This window comes from Myiozetetes cayanensis, unplaced genomic scaffold, assembly GCF_022539395.1.
Source record: "Myiozetetes cayanensis isolate MyiCay16 unplaced genomic scaffold, myiCay2020 scf2-11, whole genome shotgun sequence".
Taxonomy (NCBI): Eukaryota; Metazoa; Chordata; class Aves; order Passeriformes; family Tyrannidae; genus Myiozetetes; species Myiozetetes cayanensis.
In genome coordinates, this window is record NW_026087411.1 from 46,654,827 (window position 1) to 46,674,804 (window position 19,978).

General features: G+C 37.7%; 1 protein-coding gene across 1 annotated transcript in view; it reads left to right on the forward strand.

Annotated features, from left to right (window-relative positions):
* Positions 1-19,978, forward strand: part of PRKN (parkin RBR E3 ubiquitin protein ligase) — a 705,198-nt gene that overhangs the window by 581,331 nt on the left and 103,889 nt on the right. The window contains exons 8-9 of the mRNA XM_050316170.1: positions 2,707-2,768; positions 15,740-15,889. Coding sequence (XP_050172127.1) covers positions 2,707-2,768; positions 15,740-15,889 — 212 coding nt within the window. The remainder of the gene's footprint in view (positions 1-2,706; positions 2,769-15,739; positions 15,890-19,978) is intronic.

The following is a 19,978-nucleotide window of genomic DNA, read 5'->3' on the forward strand; positions in this document are numbered from 1 at the left end:
AATGTTTTTAGCAGAATAGGTATTTGTTTTAATCCTTTAATTTTAATTTATGGAATGGTTATTTGTCCATTACATTTGTCTCTAGTCACAGTGTAGGAATTTATCATAGCCCAGGACTTTTTCAAAACTCACAGATATTTGGTAAAAGTAGCTTACAGTGTTATACCATGTTTTACAGAACATTTCCATTTACAGAACAGAAGAAATTAAAGTAGAAATAGGAAACATCAGAAATAAATCCATTAATTAAAAAAAAAATAAATAAAAGGAAGACTTTTTTCCTGAAATTATTGCTTCTGAAATGTGACGATCTGAAACTACTCTTACAGATAGCAGACTGTTAAGACGTGTCAGTATGATTCAATATTACATGCATTTGACATTTCTGAAGTCATTGCTAGAAAGCATCATGCCAACAGTAACACAGTTTAAGCTCTCTCTCTTCTTTGCTAGTAACTTTAGGATCTGTTCTATAATCAGCTAAGCAGGATCCAGTGAAAGTTTGAACTATGGAAAGATTGAAAATGAAATCAGGCAGGTCTCTGAAAAACAGATTATACAAAATATTGTAGTGGGAAGAGGATGCAGTAGTGGATGACTAGTAACACTTGAACATGCATGTTTTTCATAAAATCATAGAACAGTTTGAGTTGGAAGGGACATTTACAGGTCATCTAGTCCAGCCCCCCTGCAACCTTCAACTAGATCAGGTTGCAAAGAACTCTGTCCAACCTGACCTTGAATGTTTGTGGGAATGGGGCACCCACCACCTCTCTGGGCAACCCATTCCAGTGATTCACCACCCTCATAATGAAAACATCAAGCTTTATACATTAAATTCTAATTTGAAACAGAGAAGACAATAGCTCTGAACTACAAGTCAGGCCTCAGATCAAGAAGTTAGTGAGACAGTTGATACATTCACGGTTTGGATGAGCTGGAAGATGGAGATGTAAATCCCAGTGAAAAGGACAGAAAAATGCTGTGCAGCAGTGATTCTGTTGTAAGAGGAGCAACTTTAGGACAATTAGTAGGACAACTAGTAGGACAACTTTAAGTGCATTAGCAAAAGAAACAGAATAAACACTGAGAGCCTAAGTATGGAGAAAATAAGAAGAGAAACTTAAAGGTGATACATGGGTTGTGGTCCTAGAGGTTGAGGAGAATAAAAACGCGTTAACAAAGGATCACTTAGAGCTAAAACTCACACGTTCAAATATGTGAATACCCTTGTGTGTGAGAGAAGGGAAGAGATGGGTGAAAAGAAGCCTATAAGAATATCGTAGGTTTTATTGAATGGGAAGAAATACTAATATTAATAAGAGACAAGTTGTTAATAGACAATTCTTACTATATGCTTAAACCTGGGCCACCTTAAACCTTGTCTGCCTTTGTAAGGGTTTGCTAATGAAGCTGCGGATGGTGCATTCTCCACTGTACCTCCTCTAAGTGGAGATAAAACATTTACCAGCAAGAAGCTGACCTGAATATCATTTAACTCTATTCCCTAAGTAGAAAAAGTTATACAAGACATGTACTAGTATAATTGTGTCTATGGTATGATTTTGCCTTTTTAGTTATGTTGCTTTCAAGTGCAAAGGCTTTTCCTTCTCTATCCCTAAGACAAATATGCCAACAGAAGTTGTGAGTGTAGGCCATGTCTCATTGGCTCTGAGTAAGGCCACAACACTGTCAGAGATTTACTGACAATTATGGCCAAATTCATTTGTATCCTTTTAATGACAGTCATTAAGACTGACAGGTAGTTATTTGTAGTTGTATCAGCAGAAAAGCAGGTTGTTAAAGATCATAGTTCCCATGTTCTGCAGAGAACTATGCTTTTAATTCCTTTTAAGTAATTTTCTCTGTTCAACACCAGATGCTTCAGTTTATGGTAAAAAGAATAAAGCCCAGATTGCTTTCCCAGCCTGCACTTTCATCCCTTGTCAGAAATGAGTTTGGTAGTATAGAAAAGTAGTGTACAAGGGCCTTGGATTTCATCACCAGGAAGGTAACCACAGTCTGAACAGGTCAGTAAAGTGCACGGCTGATAGCCAAACATATTCTTTCCTATTGGCTGGTACAGGTGTGAAGTCTGTAGTGACTGAATAATAATCTCACCGAAAAGTTCTGCAAATAACTCCCCTGCCTGTGTACATGGTTTGTGTGTTAACACCTGTGGATAACAACTACATATATGTGAAATGGTTTATATTTATGACAGCCAAAATTAAAGTGATCTGTGGGGCCTATGAAATCCTTCAGGGAATCAGGGAAAGCCAGTATTATGCTTAGAAATGAGTCCAAACCTGGTGTGTGAATCAGAATTCAGCTTTGGGCAGCTCCAGTGTTTTGATGTGAGATCCTCTTTTAACAGGCTTTCTGGCTTACACTAAGGGTTGGCAGTATCTGGCAGACAGTGCTGCCCTTTTCATCTTGCTTTTGTTTGTAGTCCTTTGGGAAAAGGGCTAAAATATTCGGAATATAACCTTTCTAAGTGTTGTTGGTAGCATGCTCAGAAATGTGGAAGGATTATTTGATAGAGGGCTTTCAGCATTCTGGTACCTGCAGAACCATGGCTAATCTTTCCAATCTTCTTTATCTAAGGTAATCTGTATATTTTATCCTCTCTTCGTGTATGTGTCTTATGCCGAAACTGCACTGACAGGAAGCTCTAAAATGCTTGGTTTTGTTTCTTTCCAACAGCTGGCTGTCCAGATTCCTTGATTAAAGAGCTTCATCACTTCAGAATTCTGGGAGAAGAACAGGTGAGTTAGCATCTCAAAGGCAGCGTCTTAATGTCATGAAAGATAGACGCTAATGAGACAGTTTCATCTCTCTCCAGGGAGACAGAGTATATCTCATGACCCACAATGACCTGAAATGTGGGGAAAAAAACCACATGAGAGTTCTATGTGAGAGCTGGTGTTTTTTTCATTCTGTCTGTCAGCCTTGACAGGTTATTAATTGGTACATCTGCTACCTGCCACAGTTTTTCAGCTTTTGACTACAGCAGTAAACAGACTCTCTAAAGTGGTAGATAGACAATCTGACTAAGGGATTGGCTCTTACAGCTACTCATGATATTGTCCATCTCTTTTTGTGATCTTTTTTCTCTTTTAAAAAAGTGCTTCTCATAATTATAGCTGTGCTTTACACTCAGAACACTATTTCTGTAGAGGGACCATAGCATAAATGAAGTATGCTTTAAAACACAAGATGGTCAGTTGTTATTCTGTCAATAGTGAAATTCACATACAGAGATACTAAGAAATGGCCTTAAATTTTGGGACACAAGTTGAATTTTTAAATGCTCGATGCTTCTGAAATTCAGGTTGTCTTTGCCTCTGAAGTATCCCTTCTAAGGTACTAGCTATAAAGCCAGACTGCCTGATCTAGAGCTGCAGGTACTGGGGACCGAGTGGATGAAAGCTCAGCATTAGTGTGTTGTACCTGAGAATGTCCATGTCTTTTAATGAACCAAGGGACTTGCAAGGTTGCATGAGGGCTATGACAGAGGTAGGAGCAATTCCTGCGATGTCAATTCAAAATCTTATTTCTTAGTTTTTAGGTAAGAATATATTGTCTAGAACACCCTGTTACTTCTCCTTTCCATTTTTAATTACGGTAAGGGCTGCTGTTACTTTTTCTAGACTTCCAATTTTCCTCCATCAGCCTTCCACTTCAGTTTTTATAGAGAGTCACAAGCCAGGTTTCTCAGGGACTTGGCTTTTCCTCTGTAAGAATGCCACATGAAGGGCAGTGTGGGAGAGTCTCTCTGACAATTATCAGGAAAAAAAAAACCAAAACAAAAACAAAAAAACAGGCTAGGCCAAAATTGATACTTGAAGCAGGAATCTGGTGAGACTGGAGACTTGGGAAGAGGAAATAAGAGAAGTTATGACCAGAACTGATGGGGCCAAGACACTGATTAGAGCTACCTCAAAAATAGAGGGCAGAGTGAGATGAAGCCTATTAGACTAAGAGGTGGGGTTAGCTCATAGAAGAGTCTAGGCATAGAAACCAGAATGATAAAGGTCTGACAAAGGAGCTGTGACCAAGGACTGTAAGGGAATGACCAAGTATGGAAACTTGGTTGGTAAAAAAAGGAATATCTGCACTTAATGAGCTGCATGAGGAGATGAAGCTAAGCAGAGTAGGAGGAGCAGGAGAAAAGGAGAAATTTCAAGGAAAAGTAAGGAACAGCTAAACCAAGAGACTGCAAGTATGAGAGGGAGGGCTGAACCAGACAGACTTGACAGCTCCACTGGCAAAGCTGTGGAGTTGTAGACCTTAGCCTGACTAATAACCACTGACAGAGCAACATATTTTAATTGATGGACTTTGCAAGTAGAGAACATTGCCATGAGGCTTGAATTATTCAATTATCCCATACAAGTATAAAGAATATTGAAAAAAATGAAAATACATATAAATTAAGAAAGAAAGGGATTTCAGGCAACATCCTTATTCACATGACTATCCATTTATTTCTTATATTTATTTAGTTAGATATTTGCTTTTTAAAAAGATCTGAATTGTGTCCTTTCTGTTATCATGCATACTAAATAGAAAAAAATGATAGTTAAACACTGGTTTATTCAGACTGCTTACAATTTCAGTATTATAAAACATCATGTATTTTCTTCCACTCCAAGGAACAGCCAGAGAATAATAGGGGCATATTCCTGCTTCATGTCCAATCTTGATTTATTTTTAAAGTGCTTATGTGTTTAAGGCCAGATTATAAAAGCAGAATGTACTATTGTGATAATCTGTTCTGATCTCCTTTAGAATACACATTACATGACTTTCTTGGATTAATTCTTGTTTAAACTGGAGTATATTGCCTAGAAAAACATCATTCTTTGTTTACAAATCACTTTCAGACTTTAGATCCTATTATACCTCTCAGTAGTGAAAGAAAAAATTCCCAGCTTCTTTTCTTCCACCACTCTCCCACCACCAGCATGCTTCCTGTGTTGGATATCTCCCATTCCTCAGTGTCCAGGTCCTTTGCATTTCCAATTCCCTTTGTCTGTCACAAGGCAACAGGTGATCATCATAATAAAATGTTACCTCAGCCTATGAATGCAGCTCAGAATAAGTCACATGGCCCTGGAACAGGACTAAAAAAAATTGCTGAAACACAATAGTGATTTTTTTTTGTCAGTCAGACTGTCAGCTAAATATATTTCAGACAGAAGGAAGGAATCTTTGGGTTTGAAGTGGAATTCTCACTGAAACTTGTGGGTTCCAGTTAAACCAGTGGCTGACCAATAAGGAATATGATTTCTCTTCTAGATATTTCTATTCATTCACCTAAGAGTGTCTTAGTGCTTTTGGACATATATGGGCACAGCTCAGATTCAGCTCAGAAGCAATGGCACTGCTTCCCAGACAGAAATCTCATTCTGTGACATTGTGGCAATAGTGTGTTCCTAGAAAAATAACTTTACATGTGACTGTGCTGAAAAGTAATTTGTTTGCCTAAAACCAGTTTGCCAGCAGTTCAGATATTCCTGCAGCATGAACTCCATGAACTCAGTGATCCATGCTACATGTTCATTAGTTCGTCTTCTCAAATCGTTACAAGCTTTATCACTGATGTTCTATGTTCTTACTTTTCTTCCAAGTCACTGATAAAAATTTTAAGATGGCATAATGCCAAGAATCAAAACCTTCAGGAATTTTTCAGAAATACATCTGCTTAATAATTATTGCCCATTTACAGTTGTATTTTAGACGTACCAGGTAGCTAAGTTTTCATACCCTTAATATATGGTGTGTTAATTTTGCATCACACTAGATACTTAATTGAAATACCAGGCAGCAGCAAGATAAATGCCTTAGTCTGCTTCATCAACTCTCTTACCTTTATCAACCACATTTCAGTCAAATTAAAATCAAGCAACAGACCACTGATCTCTACCTTTTGTTCACCAAGTATTTGTTTCCTGTAAGTACTGACCATATATAATATTTGTTGTTGTCACTACGAGAGAAGGGTTTTGAGTGGCTTTCAGGATCAAACCACTTGAAAACACGTCTACCTGTCCAACTGAAAAATGTTTATATAAATGTAAGCATTGATGAAAAACTAATGCTGAGAAAAAAAGGCTTTATGTTTAACTGGAAGTGTGAAGAGTTGCTGATTAATATTTCCTAAAAGGAGTTGTATAGTAATAAAACACTTGTTCTAATAGTAAAACTTCTTGATAGTCTCCCGGACATGTAAATTTTTCATGTCTTCTATTCCCTCAGGGAATGTATGTTACAGGGAAACTCATTCTAGCTGGAAAGTCTATCTTTTAAGGTTTAGTTGGAGGCAAAAAGATGGTTTTATAGGAAGACATAATCATAGTCTGTGTGGTGAAATAGAAGAATACAAACTTCCCTGGTATATGGTAACCATTATGGATACCTAACTTACCACATAAAACCAGCTTCCAGAGAAATTAATATGCAACACAAATAGGTTTAGCAACAGATTGCTACGCCACTTGATACTTGACTCTTTGGGAAGGTGCCAGAGAGTCTGAGCTAGGAAAGATCTCTAGAAGCAGCTTTAACTACTTTCTTTTGGACACCCTTTTTACAGACTCTCCCAGTCCATAAAGGTCTGTACAAGACAAAGACAGTCTGCGGGACATGCAGTCCCAGGAAGAGTAAGGTCTGAAGCTTTCTAATTGCCCTTAGCTCTGCTGAGCTTTCCCTTGCAGTTTGATTTCACTCTTCATAATCTGTCTTTTTCCCCATAGCATAATGAATGCAGCCCAACCTAGTGGCTAACTGCTTCAAATCATAAGTACCTGAGATACACTCAGGATTGGGATGACAGATTTATTAAGTCAGAAGCTACTGAGAAATAGCACAATGTACAAAAGTTAGCCTCCTGCAGTAGCCATTTGCCCTGTCAGGCTGACTGTCTCTGCAAGTAAAAGTAAATGGTTCTACAAGCAGAGATAGTACAAACTACTTACAAAAGTATGCTAAAGATGCACTAAATATGGTCTCTGTCCAAATGCAGTGGAAGGCAGGTAATTCAACAAGCCAATGCCATAGACAGCAGAGAGAACACTTTAATTCAAACCTAAACACTACAATATATCAACATAGCAAGATGACTTGCAGTGAACTGTTATGGAATCTCCTAATGACTCTCTGAGAAACTTCCCTCTTGTCCCCAAAGTGATAAAAAAAAAAATCTTGTTTAATTGTTTAAATGTAATATTGCAATTCATGAATAAAATAGCAGCTATATCTGAAGGCTGGAAGGGAAAGCCAATAACACAGGAGCAAGCAATTTGCTGCTGTTACCTGAGTGCCCCCAACAGGTCACAGCACAGATGAAGCAGATGACATGCTAGTGGCAGGAAAAGAAGCTGTTAAGTAATGTATAGCTGCACTTCTCTGCTATATCATCTGCTCTGACAACTTTGCAGAATGTATTGGCCAGTTCCTTGATATTTTGACAGGAGAATGATCAATTTTAACAGATCTCTCCTATCAACTGCTACTGCAACTCGTATCACTGCTCACTTTTTCTTTAGTAGTGTTGTGAGCTTATAGTATGTGTTTGTATCCCTGGAATCTGAACAAGCCTAAATAGGGATGCTTCCTCACCCCCAGGTCCCTCCCCCATTTCCTTGCCAGTTAGGGAAAACTTATGCAAAGGAATATCCTGTTTTGGAATTCTGCAGATGCACAGCCCCATGCTCTTCAATGGTGATGTTGGGTTGTGCTAGTTTTAGCTGTGAGCTGTAACTTCAGGAGATATGAAAATTCAGTTCTGGTAGCACACAATGTGGACAGAGACCATTTGACATTAATTGAGGTTTTGACAGATTTTTGTATACAATATGTGTGTGTGACAAGGTTGGTTATTTTTTATGCTTGCAATATTTGCTAGAGGAATTTTTTTTTCAAGTGTGTGCTACAGAATATTAACATAAAGTCAGTCTTAAAGTAATTGATATATATTTACCCATTCAGGCAAAAGTAATGTCATGTGACAATTCTAATTAATTAGCTGAGTTTAATGCAGGAAACTGTCAAATATGATCAACAAAGTGCTTCTGAAGCATTTGAGGGTCAAGATTTTTTGATAACTACACTTGGAAGAAGTAAAAGCTACATCTCACTAATTCACATCAGTTGAAGAATAGATTAGATTTTAGAATAGATTTTCACTGAATAATTTCTCCAGTTCATAGTTACTAGACCAGAGCTATTTTGTTAGTTTGCTCAAATCTGTGTTTTCACAAGTAGACTTCCTTACAGCTCTACTGCTTCCCACCCAATCCCCTGGCTTCAGCTACTACTCAATGTGACTGATACCTACACACATCTCTCAGTTTTTTCCACTTGTCTGATGATCTGATTTCTCTCCATTTCATTTGGCTCACCTTTTGGATCTCTCATCACCAGCCCATTATTCTCTCTCTAAAACTGAGCTACTGCATTCAACTCTTGATCTTCTTTATACTGAGTAGTGGGTTGACCCTGTTTGGCTGCCAGGTACCCACTAAAGCCACCCTCTCACTCCCCTCTGCAAATGGACAGAGGAGAGAAATAAAAATAGTGAAGGATTCATGAGTTGATATAAGAGCTGGGAGAGGTCACTTACTGATTACCGATATGGGCAAAACAGACTCAGAGTGGGAATATTACTTAAATTTATTACTAACAGGATCAGAACAAAAGAGTAAGAATTAAAATAATCTTAGAAACACCTTCGCCCCATCCCTCCTTTTTTCCATGTTCTCCCTACTCCCACTCAGCAGTGCAGGGGAACAGGGAATGGGGATTAAGGTCAGATGTTGTTTCTACTGCTGCTCAGGGAGAGGAGTCCTTCCCTGCTCCTGTGAAGTCCCTCCCATGGGAGACAGTCCTTCACAGATCTCTCAGGCATGAGTCCATCCCTCAGTCAACAGTTCTTCATGAAACTACTGTCCAATGGATCACTTCTCCATGGGGTGCAGTCCTTCATAAATGAGCTGCTCCACTGTGGGTCCCCCACAGGGGCCACAAGTCTTACCAGGGAAAAACCTGCTCCAGCGTGGGCTCCTCTCTCCACAGACTGCAAGTCCCCAGCAGGACCCTGCTCCATCTTGGTCCTCCCATGGGGTCACAGCCTCCTTTGGGCATCCACCTGCTCCAGCATGGGCTCCTCCATGGGCTGCAGGAGGGTCTCTGCACCCCAATGGTCCTCCATGGGCTGCAGGGGCACAGCTGCCGGCACCTGGAGCACCTCCTGCCCCTCCTTCTGCACTGACCTTGTTGTTCCGATGTTCTCTCTCAGCTCTTCCCTGACTGGAATTCTTTCTGCACAATACCTTTCTGTTCTTAAATATGTTATCACAGAGGCGTTACTATCAGTCCTGATTGACTTGGCCTTGACCAGCTGCGGGAAGCCCACCCTGAACTGGCTGGCATTGGCTCCACCAGACAGGGGAAGCTTCCATCAGCTTCTAACAGAAGCCATCCCTGTAGCAACCCCCCCTCCCCCCACTACCAAAACCCAACCACAGAAACCCACTACACACCACCTTTTTTTTATAGATGTAACTACACAACAAACTTTACAGTCTTTCAATTCCTTATGAATACTGATATGCCTCTTTTTCTGCCTATGTTAGAGCTACCTTGAATGTCTCCTAACCAGTTTTTTCCCTGACTTCAGAAGTAAGTGGGATCCATATGAGTTCCTCAGTTTTGTCTCTCCTGAATTATTAGAAATTTGTTCTTTAAGTTCTTGTCATAAGGAAGATATCTCTACTTTCTTACTCTTTTTTTAAAGTTGTTGTCCATGCACTAGACAAGTAAAAGTAATTTATTTTTGGTTCAACAGCTAAAATAAAGAATTAAGAGAAAGAAAAGAGAAGGTAGTTGTGATCAAAACTAATTTAAAGGATATTTTTTCTATTGAAACCAAAAAATATGTCATTTTTAGTAGGACTCAAATTTCTCTTCTACCCAGCTTTTACTAAATTCAGAGGGAAGATTTGAACCCCAGTGTTCGGGATCTCAGCTGCATGTGGAAGTTTGGACTACTTCCATCTCTTGGATTGCTTTGATCTGCTTTCATGGAATATGCATATATTCCTTCTTGTGATCTGAGAATTGGAATTTCTGGGAGCCAGTATCTACTGCAGTGAATCTTGGTTCCACAATTTGCAGTCTTTCTTTTTTTTCCTTTTTGTCCCCTTCTCTACTCCAGTTTAATTTTGTCTGTGAATTGTGGTGCATCGGTCCAGTTAGGAGTTTCGTATCGAAATATTTTCTTCAGATGACTGCCTTACTGAATTTTCTATGACTCTCCAGTCAGGCAAATTCCAGCCTTTTAGAGGTGATTCTCTTTCTGGTGTCCTTTGTGGTGCTCCTGTGGGAACAAGAGCGAGCTGATGCTCTGAACTTGCTCTTCCAATCTGACCACTGGCCGGCAAAGGAGCCCAGTAACTCAGGAAAAATAAATTAAGGGTGCTCCATGGAGAGCCATGTCAGTCCACCAGTTTTTAATCCATATTTTACATGACACTTTTGCAAGTATTTTTACTAGTCCACAGGGTACTAAGGGTTTTGTACTGTAAGTTGCCTAATTACATTACGGAACTAATTCTTGGAGCTTTTGTATGTGTGTAATACATATAAATAAAGTGCTTAGTCTACATTATGGACTAATAGCCTCCACAATCTAATTTTGAAACACACAGATGGTTATTTGATTTATAGGAGCAGTAAAAACAATCTGACTCCAGAAAGTAGATTTTCTTTCCTCTGAGACTGTTACATGCAGTTAAAAGAAACAAGTAATTGAATTATATTTCAGAGATTAGAAATTTTGGCTTTACATCTACTGTTAAATTTTTGCCCAAAGTTCTCTGTGAGGCTCCTAATCAGCAGATGCTTTTAGGTGTGAAGAGAAAAAAGGTAAGTAAAGAAAACTGTACCCAAAGTGTAAAAGCAAAATTAAGGTAGCTCAAGGCATGTGTGCTGTGGCAGAGGAGTTGGGATAGATGACCTTATATGGTCTCTTCCAACCCAAATCATTCTATGAGTTTATGATGTTAAAGCATAATTTGCAAATTAAATGACATAACAAGGAATGCTTTTGTGTTCACAAAGTGTATTTTGCAGGAGTTTTGTGCATCGAGGTGTATTTCAGTTTTGTTTTAGTATCTGAATCTCAATGTAAGTGAAAAGACTGCAATCCAGTTAAACCTATTATTCCTGTGTCAGTCCAATAATTTCATTGTATTATCCTTGATTAACAACATCAACTAATTGAATTTCCATTGGTTTAAAACCCAGTAGTGTTCCAAGACTCAAGGGAAACCATTCCATTCTGGAAAGTGAAGAACAAGGAATAAATGCTTACCATTATGCAGTCCCTGTGTCTGTGTCATACTGTAATTTTTAATCTAAAGACCCTGACAAGTCTTCACAGGCAAAGACTGCACAAGAGAAATTCATTATATGGTCAAAATACCATAAGTAGAACGGGGAGTTTTTTCCACTCGAAATTTTATTTCCTGAAAAGTACAGGCTTGGACTGACTGGGACAATTCACAAATTGTGGGGAAGATTCACAATGGGATACAGTTTTCAGAGAAAAAACAGAATGTTTTACAACTACCTTGTTCATATACCTTTTGCTATCTTAGCACCAGTGATTTAGAATAAACCATATTTTTGAAGTTGTTTGAAGTTTTTCTTTTTTCAAATAAGCATTGTAAAATATGGTTATTTGGTGAATCCAGCAACTATTTGCCTACCTGTATTTCTGAGGACCTTATTACAGTAGCACATAAATGCCTGACATGCTTTGCTCAAAAGCTGCTTTCTAGCAGCAGCAGACGGCTGGTGATTTCTGTGTAATTTTATCCTGCTCATTACCATAGCATTTGATGTTCTCATGACTATTAATGGATTTTGCCTCTTAACATTACAGTGAAATCAGCAAGTATCATTCTTCCTCTTTACAAATGGGGAACTGATGAGAAGCATAGATTAAGTGACTTACGTGAAAGCCACAGGAAGGCTGTGCTGCTGCCAGGAATGAAATCAGGTGCCATGAATGCCAGTTCCATCAAGTTACCGATGTATTATACTTTGTGAGAGTTTTTTCCTAAAAATAATTGGAGATATTTTTCTTCCTCGTAGTGTGCAAAACCATTTTGCACATGATGAGTGCATCTCTAAATGGGAGGCACATTGATAAAAATTGAGTAATAGATGCTGTGAAATACTTTGAAGAGTTAGATTAATCTTTTAATAACAGCTCTTTACATGTTAGATATCTAGCCTAAGTTAGTTTTCTCAGCTTTGACTATAGCACTTCCACATAGTGATTCATCCTACCTATCTTAGACATCATATGTAAGTCAGGATAAATTCCCTTATTGGGATCTTGTTTCTTATTCATTTGGAGTCATATTCATTATGACTTGTTTAGGTTAGATGTTTAATTTTTGATGACCTAAAATTCTGTGAGGTGGTTCATAGTCCAAGCTGTTTAGATACATAGACCTTGGTTTTAAGTATAGCTTATGCCAGATGAGTTAGGATCAGAATTGTTGGAACTGAAGCAGCTATTGTGAGAGTCACCTAATTTCGGATGTCATTACCTAGCAAGGTGTCTGATCTCTCGTTATTGTTAATAGAACAGGGCACTTCAGGGCTCAGTTCTTCTCATGCTGATGTACAAATCAAAAAGAGAAAAGATGAATCACATCCTCTCTCTCCTGTTAATTATAAAAGTCTATGCAACCAGTGCAACTACAGCATCATCACTGCAGAAATCCAAACTAAATTAAATGAATCCTACTTTAGATCTCCAGCTAAGAGGCAAGTAAACCAGTGGTGTAATATCCTTAAATATCTCATCCAGACATCTCATCAGAAGTAGATCATGGGCGACAAAGACATTTAAGGGCTCTTGAAAAATAAGTTGCTTAGTGCATATTGATTATGTCAGTCCAGTGTGATATGTATGGCTGTGGTATATATGAAAAATGCCTCTATTAGCCATAATCTGTCACTATATACAAATAATTAATAATTTATTAATAAGTGTTTTGGTCCTTTACAAGTCTTTTATAATCCACCCTTAGTATAAAGAGTAATTTTTTTTCAGACCACTGAATAAAGAATAAAAATCTGCATATGTTGTGTATAATTGTGTTATGGCAGCAAACATATATATGTTCTGGTACTGTGTGTTTCAGTCCTTTGCTGGGTTTTAATTCAGCAAGACACAAGGTAAAAAGAAATTGGAAAATGACATGTTATGAGTGTGTATGGACTTTGAAGTTAGAAAACAGGCTGGTAACTAGATGTCAAGATGTGCAAATACATTTAGTAGAATTTCTTCTGTCTTCACGTTGGACCTTTTTTTTGCTTTTATAGTGTGAAAATCACTGGTGAAAATGCCATCCTGATTTAGCATAAGTCCTATGCTGAACCAGTATAAAATGTCTAATCTGTTGGACACAATACAATAACTTTGTCCATCTTACCAGTAGGTAAACTGGGAATTTCCTTTCTGTATCTTTCTCTAACAAGACAAATTGATTCTCATTTTACCTAACTTCCACTTCTGTGTATCCAAAAAAAACCAGACAGGAGATGGGAGGAATCTGTCTCTCCATGGCCTTTCATGCTAAGTTAAGGGCTGGAAAGCATAATCTTTTTTTAGCTGAGAATTTTTAATGGGAATGCTGGCAGAATCTCAGCTACAGTGTCACTGGTGTTTGCCTTCATAATGAGAAGCTGTTAACAATCCCACATCCAGCATGAAGTTCCCTCTTAACCTTCAGGTCCAGTCTGTCTCCTAAAGAAAAATTAGGTCAACAGAGAGTTTTGCAGCTGTGGTTACATGTATTTCTGTTCAAGGCCATCAGAATGACTCAGAACACTCAGCAGGTATTTAGTGCAAGGATTACAAACTGTTGAAAATTCAGGGCATCCAACATTAAATATTTATGCCATTTCTCTAGGGTCAAGTATAATAATAACTTAGAAAAACACCAGTTGACTTCTTGAGCCCCCACGTTCAAGGAGACTTTGCAGACATGTCTTGTACCTTTCTCAAAATATTATTATTTTCCAAATCCAAGATTCTTTATTCGTAATTTTTGGCTGTTATTTGTACACTGAGTGATATTTTGAAGTCTTTTTCTCCTTTTAGATTTTGCTTTTCTTTTGAGAGGAATTCTGTTTTGATTTTTTGTTAATTCAAAAAGGTGGATACTTTAAGTTTGGTAATTTGTTTTTCTGTGGTGGAAGGGTTTCTGTCTATATATTATAGTCTTTTAAGAACTTCATATTTTTTTTTAAAGCCAGTGTAACGAGACATGTTATGGCAACATTTGGAGAAGAATCTTCTTAAATGTACTTGGAAAATATGTATTAGAGCCATCTTTGTAATTGAAAATTCTTCTTTGTAGGCCATATGTAGAGATGTTGGTCCTAAAGCTTCCATTTTCCTTGTGGGATTTCTTTGGAGAGGAGTGTGGATTGGAGAAATAATTTTTTTTTGTTATCCCTCCAAAAAAAAGGGAACAAGATTTTCATAAGCAGTTAGAGGATAAAAGCTTATGAAGCAATAAATATTGTCATGAGTGCTTTAAACATAAAGCTCTGTTTTATTCCTTTAGCACACCATGAAGTCTTCTCTCAGAGAAAATTCTTGCCTACTCCCTTCCTCTTTGGCCTTTTGGATTTGCCTGTTTTCTTTGGAGCTATTAGAACCAAATGCTTTAATTTATTTCCATCCACAGTAGACCAGACTTACAGGTAAACCTGAAGCCTGGTTTACAGTGATTATATTACCACTAGTGTGGAACTACACCAACACTGAACCCTAGAGTGGATGTAATTTACATGGACACAGCATGATTTGTACTTGCTCAGCTTATCTCTGGGTGAAAGCAGGGTAAATTAGACATGGGAAAGTTATTGCAGTGGCATCGATCATTTTAAACAGGCGTTTTTTCCAGTGAGTGTAAGCTGAGCATGTTACTTAATATTGTTGTGTGTCAGTGTCTCCATCGTTAAAATGAAGGCATTTCCATGGCCTTTTAGGCTATTAGAATGTAATTAGATGAAAACTGAAAAAAATAAGGGATTTTCCAGGGCAGACTCTTGAAAAAATATACATAGAATTGAAATAAATGTATATCAGAGAATTATTTTGTTTCATAATCTTATTTTGTTTAATCATCAGCTTAATGATCAGCTTACTTTTAAAACAAAGTTGACTAGGCAAGTTTTTACAGCCCTTTAGCTCTAAAACATTACACTGTACTTCTAGCTATAGATCCTTGAAGATTTTTTTGTGTGTTCTTTTCATTCTGTATACAGCATTTATCAGTTATCTGTTGGACTATTTTTAAGATGTTTACAATAATTTTTAATAGAAATATAAGGGTACTTGAGGTTACTTACAGAACAAGTCTGCTATTTTCTTGGGTTTGATATCCCACACAGTTTTCTGGTGGTGAAAATGACAGCTGTCATTCAATGACAGAAAACGATGTGTATGATGTGAGCTGGAGTGGAGGGAGACCCCATTTAATGACACTGTGAAGTTTTACACTTTTGACAAATAACCTGAACTTAGAATGTGAGACACTGGGACAGTTCACTCAATTATGGGGACTAGAGTCAAGCTCAAAGTTTTTGATTTTTGTGTTGTGTGCTGATAGAAGTTTAACGCCAGTTTGTTGTGTTGCAGTACAACCGCTACCAGCGCTATGGGGCTGAGGAATGTGTGCTGCAGATGGGAGGAGTGCTGTGTCCAACACCCAGCTGTGGAGCAGGCTTGCTTCCTGAACCAGGGTTGAGGAAAATAGTGTGTGAACCAGGCAACGGAATAGGCTGTGGGGTAAGAACGCGTATTTTCCTTCTAGCAGTGCGGAAAATAATTGATACTGTACAATGCTAAGGTAAGGAGGGAAATGTGATTGGTTTTTCTTCTTTTCCATCAGTGACTCTGAATTGCCCTTCGTGCCAGAGTGGGATACTGTAGCTCGATAAACAATTTAAATATAGCACTATGGCTTAGGAATGATGACTTCATCATGTAGAATATGTCCATTCCATAATTCTTTGCTTTATTTGGTTTGTTGAGTAGTTACAGTAAGAAATTGAACTGTGCAAATGAAAATCCAAATGCACTTTGACTTTCTTCTCCTAGCACTCAGCAAAATTGAGCGGGATCTTAAGCAACCATTCATTATCATATTAATATTTTCTTTGTAGAAAGAAAAGAGAGATAGAATAGCCAGTTTGTGACACTGAAGTGACATTGCTTGTGTGTGTTAAGATACGTGATGAAAGGAAATATAAAAATATTCTTTTTTACTCATAAAAGTTGCTTTTAAGCAAGGAGAATGCACAACTAATGGTGGATTTATGGAAATAAAAATCAGGTGACACTTGAAAATGTTTTTGCTAAGAGATCAGGTCATAGGGACCAGTGATTTTTTGGCAGAAGAAATAGCAAGTACTTTGCAAGAATCAAGCTCTGAGGGAAATAGATATACATAGAGACAAATCTATATATAAAAGAACCTGTTAAATGTTAGGTCAGAGTGACTAACTGATGGTTGTACTATGTGACTCTTTCCATGGTTGGCACTATTGCTCAGTTCCATGAAGACTAGGACAGAAGAGAAAATATCTATATTTATATTTCTCTTTCTTGTGGAAAATGCACTTTTTATTGCAGTTTCAATATTGTTCAAACTGATACCACGGAAGAATAGTAGTTTGCTGAACTAGGAAGTCTCAATAACTTGTCTTCTTTGAGTAGGTCAGCATCTGTCGACCTTGGTAAAACTTCCTCTCTATCCATGCAGTGGTGCATGTAAAACAGAGTACTAACCAAATTCACTGAGCAGACATAGGGCAATAAACTGAAGCAGAATCTGGAAGAGTAATAAGAAACAAAACTGAATAAACAAAAAGGAATGCCTCTGGATTAACTATTAGGGATTGTTTAAAAAAGATAAAATCACAAGTAAGTTTTATTCTGCTCTCTGCTGTAAGTGATGAAAGTCATACTGTGTTTCGCAGCTTCATTCATCATCATTCTGAATCTGCAAATTCTCTGTAAATAAAGTGTACATAGCATAAAGGATTGATATATTGCTTAGTTTAGCCAACTGCTCTGTTTCCTTTTACAGACTGTGTGCTGTGCTTGCTAGTGATCAGATTGCAGCCTTGAGTTTAACCTCACCCTTTGTTTTGAATTATGTGACATCTTGAACATTATGGGGTACAATTCACTGAGGCTGAAATGAGAAGCAGGAAGTTGGTCTGTAAGCCAAATTTTGGTAAGATTAAGGCCATTCCTCAGAATCTATAATGGAACAGGGTGGAAATATGTGCCTTTGAATCTTTGTACCCTGACAAATGGTAACCTCAAGGAAGTTTTGTCCTGGTGTGGGTCCTAGCACTGAAGTAAGCTGATTGTGATAAAGCTGGCTGAAGGTAAAGATCTGCCTGCAAGGACACCAAGACAGCTAGGAAAGCTATTTATTTTTTACTCTGTTTTATGTTGTCACTTTGAGTGTTTTCTATTATTAAACTATGATGTCGTTTTTCCCAGACAAAACCTGGCCTTTTTTAGTATGAAGGCCTTCCACTAATTTTTATGGAATCCAGAAACATCCATTTCTGAGCTCAGCATTCCCTCGTGAGTTTATGGAATGATTTATGAGCTCAAACAAAGGCACAAGATGAAGAACATCCTTATTGTCCATCCAAATTAAAGTTGCAAAAGGTGTCTTGCAATGCTAGTCTGTACAGCCTTAGATTAGAGATACATTCCTTGTTAAAGCCGGTAAACAAAGAAATAAGGAAGGTAATGTGAACCTGGAGATTCTCTGTGAATATCTATGTCATTCTCTAAGCTGTATTTTGATTATATAGAGTATCTTTTGTGGTATTTGAACGTCTGTCTGTGTAAAGTTCATGTTACTTACAACAGAAGTTAAATCTAACATCAACAGTTTGTTATTCACCCAAAAGCCATTGTAGAGAAATATTTGCTTACTGCACAGAACAAATTGATTGTTCAGGTCTGAATTGGTGTATAAGGGTAGCTAACAACTGTCAAGTAGATGAGGATTTTGATTATCTGGTGAGATGATTCAAGGGAGGGAGGAAGGACAAGTTTGCAAGAGCTAGTCGAGACAGTAAATGAAAAGAGTTTTCAGCAGCCGTTTTAGAAAAGGAGAGGCTGAAGAAACCAAATAGATAATAAGCTGGCCACTCAGGGACTGAAGCTAAATAAATAAATATTCCATTAGTCAGAGAGATAACTGTGGGAGGCAGACCCAAACACGTAAGGACTATGATCAAATCCCCATATGTCCCCTCTGCAGTCAGGCACTGGTATCTATTCAGGCTTACAGGCAAAAAAATAGAACAAGAAGAGAGAGATAATTTGACTGAAAAATAGCGTGCAGACATCCTTTCAACGATTATGAATAGTCCTGACTTATAGCCATGTTGTGGTACCACTGACTTACTCTTGTCTAGTCTTTTATATTTTTTATTATTAACCATAAAGTTATTAATTGATTTACTAAGGTGTTACCATTATACACAGTTCTACCTTCATTACTATGCATCAGACCTATGTTACTAACTGCTAGTGCTCAGCCATAAAAATTGGACATATTTAATTCTAGAAGACAGCAACAAAACATAGAAGGCAGTACATATTGTACCAGGTGGACTAGGTACAGGAAAAGCTGTGGTAAACAAGGCATAGAAAAGCTCTATGAATAAAACATTTTTGTCTTGTTTTATATTATACTAGCATATCATTTAGTACATATCAAAGAACTTTGGAGTTAAAACCAAATTAGAATAGATCTTCAAATGGGACTACACTACTTGTTTATTAAGAAGTCAGCCTTGACTTCTCTACATATAGCTCAGCTGCTGTGTGAAACATTCCCTAGCAGTATCTTTCAGTGGGATGATAACTGACCGATGTGAAACTTCATCCCACCTTTTGCTCTGCAACAGTATAAATTTTTTGCAGCATGCAATATGAGTTGACCCATCTCTTGGAATAGGGTGAGGTGGGAGATTATGGATAGTGGAGACAGAGCCTATGTTGGTCTTTTCCCTTTGAGCTTATTCATTTCTAGCATGAGCAAGAGGAAGAATGTATTTGCAGAGATTGTCTGTTTTTTGATAATGCTTTGCTAGGGAACCTGACTCTTGAGAGCATACTAAGCTATACTAAGGTCTGGGTGGCAATTTAAATGGTCTTAGGAATAAGCTGTCATAATTGATGTTTTTGTGGTTCTTCATTCAGTGTATTCAAAGTAAATTTTATAGCCTTGCAAAGGTAGCACAAAATATGGGGTTATTTCACCTCCTTTACACCGCATTTACTGTTCTGTAAGCATAGCGCATTGAAGAACATCAAGATTTCACTAAAGATGTGTTCCCTTCTAAGACAGGTGAAATTTTAAGGCTGCGGACTGCAAGAAGTCCCTGAAAAATGAATAGATATAAATACCACATCTTCCTTATAAATAGAATTCCTAGGCTGTTTTATTACATAAAACAAGATCCCTAAGGCAATTTCACTCTACCCAGCAATTTTTTCTCATTGATTTCTTCTTGCATTCTTCTTCCATGGCTAAGGAAGCACATGTCAAAAGCAATTGCAGCATATTTGTAGGATTAATAATTGTCTGCCTTTTCAGAAAGCATAATAGAATAGAGGACACTCTAAAATAGTTACATGAGAAGTGCAATACATATTCCTGTTGTTCGCAAAGTTCTTTTTTGTGATTCATCGTCTCCTGTTCACGCACTTCCTAGCATGCATGTTTCATCTTCAGTAATGTCTTTGTGAAGCCCAGTAATATGCATGTAGGCCAGTACTGAATAATTAGGGAAAATCTTTTGTTTTGAGGAGACAAATCTGAATTATAAAAATTCC